We start from the raw sequence: 3,399 nt of genomic DNA on the forward strand, positions 1-3,399 counted from the left end.
CACGGTTTGGTTTGAGTTTTATTCCGGACCCGGGAGAAAGGCAGCCTCCCGCGGTGGCAGTAACGTTGCTCCGGCGAAGCCCCATGCGAATCCCCTTCGGCGAGCGGCTCGATGCCATTTCGGCTCCATCCGAGCGGTGGAAGGGGTTTTCCCGGGAAGGCCGGATGCCCTGGCCCGCTGGCTGCTCTCCCATCCGAGCAGCCTAGGAAGGACGGGAACGACCCCGACCCTCATTTTGCCCCTCCGCTGTCTGTGTTTGCTCGGGTGTTTTGGGAGAGCCTGGGCTGTGGCTACTTACCTCCCTCTCAGCAGCAAGGGAAGTTTCAGACCTTCCTACAGTCCACCACCCTCGGGGCTGTGCTGGTACACACGCCGGTGGGGCTGGGCTGGCAATAAGATGGGTGAAGAGCTCAGGGTTCAAAATAATCCTTCCCCCTTTTCCGAGGGTTAGATTTAACCTGGATTTCCCCGATCCAGTCGGCGCGCTGGGGTGCGGTTGCTCTGCTAGACGCCACCCGAGCGACCTCCTCTTTGCTCCTCATGAGGTTAGCGATTACTTCTTATCCTGCAACGACATCTCATTTTATTTTCCCCACTGCTAAGCCTGTCTTTTAACGAGAGGATCTGCTCTGGGATCCCAGCCATCACCCAGCACAGGAGGAAAAGCGTTTCGATTAGAAGCGTATTAAGGACTTCTCAGGCTTCAAGGAGACTGCAGTTATCTTTGGCTTTTATAACTCAAACTCTGTCCTTTTGTTCTCCCTGGTGTGTTTTTTTATCTCGAGTAACAGAACTGGTTTTGTGCTAGAGGAAGCAGTGACCGCCTTGTACGCTCTGAGCGTGGCAAACACTAACGAGGGTTGGGGAGCGCTGACGAACCCTCCCCAAATGGAGATGACCTAAAATCCTAATGAAAAAAAAAACCAAACCAACAAAACTTCAAAGGGCGAGTGTCACTTTTCATCTCGATTAAATTTCCTTTCCAGGATTGGGTTTCTCAGCTTCCTATTAATCTTCCAGCAGTTCAGAGTCAGGTTTTAATTTGTAATAAGAGCGAGCAGGGGTGGGGGACAGAAAAAAAAAAAAGCTATCGCCGTACAGCCTAGGAGCACCTATCTGAAGAAAACCGATTTTCTTTTTGTCCCATTCTTTAATTAATCGTAGCATTTCCTTTGGAGTCTCATCTTTTGACATCGACAGCTCAGCGTCAGCTTTTCAGGGGTAAAAAAAAATCCTTGCTGCTAAATCCTAGACCGCTCAAATACCGCTAGCGGAGGCACAAATTAGAAATAGCCACGATAAAGCGTTTGGGGGCTTGGTTTTAAAGGGCATTTGCTAAACCTGGCTTGGAACAGCGATGCCGGTAGCCAGGTAAAGCCACCTAACGAGGGCATGTTGCCTGCTGGGCAAAGGCGGAGAGGTCTCTTTAGCAACCCATTTTGCCACAGCGATTAGCGTAAAAACTCACCGTGGAGAGGAGGATTGATTTCTTTGAAAGCAAAGTGACTTTTCTGGTTAGAAGTTCAAAGGCCAGTGATTTCCAGAGGGGACTAAGGCTTTTCCAGGAGGGAACAGGGTGTTTGGGGGCTGTAGCCATGCTGGAGGGGTTACATTCTTCTTTTTGACAATCCTGCGCATGGGCATCTCCCTCAGGCACTGGGGGTGCTGCCTCGCGGAAGGGGAAGGCAGTTTTTTGGGGGGGGGGGGGGAGCTGCATCGAGAACTTCTGTGCCAGTTTCGTGACGAGAGCTTTCCACTCCGCTCTCTTCTGCGTGATGTAGGAGGGAGTGAGGAGCTGCAGCAAAGGCTCCGGCCGGCCCCTGAAGTATCCCTGACACAGAGCCTCCGCGTTGCAGATGACGTACATCCCACAGTCATAGCTGTTCTGCTGGGCAGGCGCCTTCTCCTCCACGAAGGTTGCTTTGCCCCCTCTTTTGCCCCAGAAGGCCTCCAGCTTCCCCGCCACTTGCTTGGCGTGGACGGAGTTGCATTTACTGTGGGAATCGTAATGGGCGAAGCACTTTTTATCCCTGAAATAAACCAGTAAGCTCCAGTGGGTGCCCCCAGCGACCTGGTTGGAGTTATCGTTGATAGGCAAGAACACCAGCTTCTTGTGGAGAAGGTCCAGCGGTTGAAGGAATATGGCTATTTCTTCTTGACTAAGGGCACACTTAATGAACTGAGCCACTTCGGGGCTGATAAAACAAACCTGATCACTAAATTCTTGGAACTGGTGGTTGGCGAAGTACTCAAAGGCAAACCCGATGATGTGATCGTTGAGCCAGTTTGGAGGCTCCAGCAAGGCAACGTCCGACTGCCTCAGCAAACTGTCCATGTAACTGAGAACAACAGGGTCCATCCTGCGCAGGTCGGGGCCGCAGCACTCCAGGAAACGTCAAAAGCTGAAACATAGAAAGGGAAGATGAATTAAGGAATTAGATCACACCTGGGACAAGATACAGCCCAACAAACATCTCGAGTTCCTTCTCGGCAAGCGGTGAGCAAAAGCCCAGGCTTCCCAGACGGATGTTTGAAGGACCGGCGTTTGAACTATCTGCCAGATGAGCAGACGGGGGACACGCGGCTCCTCATCTGCAGCGTGTGACGGGTTGAGCCGGGCTCTTCTGCCGCTCTAGGAGCACTGCGTGGCTCCGATTAGATGAACGTTTCCTCGTTATGATCTTAACCTCAAAGCAAAGTGATTTCAAAGCAGTTCCTGCTCGGGAAGTGCAGGCGCACCTTCAGTTCTGTGCTTCGCGCAGAAACCATACGTGATCTAGGAGAAGTCGGTTGGTGTTTTGGTGTTGCAGTGTTCCACCTGCACAGCGACAATCACTGCAATTCTTTGCGTGACTGGTATTCCTGAAATAAAAGTTGTTTCGGGGCTGTCTGACAGGCATATGGTCCCTTTCGCCTAGCAGATAGTGCCACAGCTCGGTGCCAGACGCATGACCTGTTCCGGGAAAACCTGCTGGCCCGCCAGCGCAGGAGGCAAGGCGGCGGTGAGTAAGGAGAAACAAAGCAAAACAAGATCACAAACAAACCAGTTCCCTACCGTGGGAATCTTTAGGACAACCCCCTACCTAGCCGGTAGAGATTTCAATAACTCGAGTACCACCGAAGCTGGCTGGTCCGCAAAACACCTATCGTGTTTTCGCTCAGGTTTTAACTTGCCAAAATTTTGCTCACGAAAGGAGAAAGCACTCGTGGGTACACCGAGGGGTGAAGATCCCTGCAGGCTTCCACTGGTGATGTCCACCTGCGAACAGAAGTGACCTGTCATGCCAATCCACTCTTCCTAATCTTTTACTTTGTTATTTGTCCAGGCTACGTTCTTCCCTCTTAATCTGTGCCTGCTTTCCACAAATAGAGGCTGCTTATCCTTAAAAAGGCACCTGG

General features: G+C 51.7%; 1 protein-coding gene across 1 annotated transcript; it reads right to left on the reverse strand.

The window, feature by feature from the left end:
• Positions 1–2,399, reverse strand: SENP8 (SUMO/sentrin specific peptidase family member 8). Its single transcript, XM_009319911.1, has one exon. It carries the CDS (start codon positions 2,357–2,359, stop codon positions 1,427–1,429), a length of 933 nt encoding a protein of 310 aa, XP_009318186.1. The 5' UTR covers positions 2,360–2,399; the 3' UTR covers positions 1–1,426.
• Positions 2,400–3,399: the final 1,000 nt, after the last annotated feature.

The sequence above is a fragment of the Pygoscelis adeliae genome, unplaced genomic scaffold (genome assembly GCF_000699105.1).
Source record: "Pygoscelis adeliae isolate BGI_AS28 unplaced genomic scaffold, ASM69910v1 Scaffold303, whole genome shotgun sequence".
Classification (NCBI taxonomy): Eukaryota; Metazoa; Chordata; class Aves; order Sphenisciformes; family Spheniscidae; genus Pygoscelis; species Pygoscelis adeliae.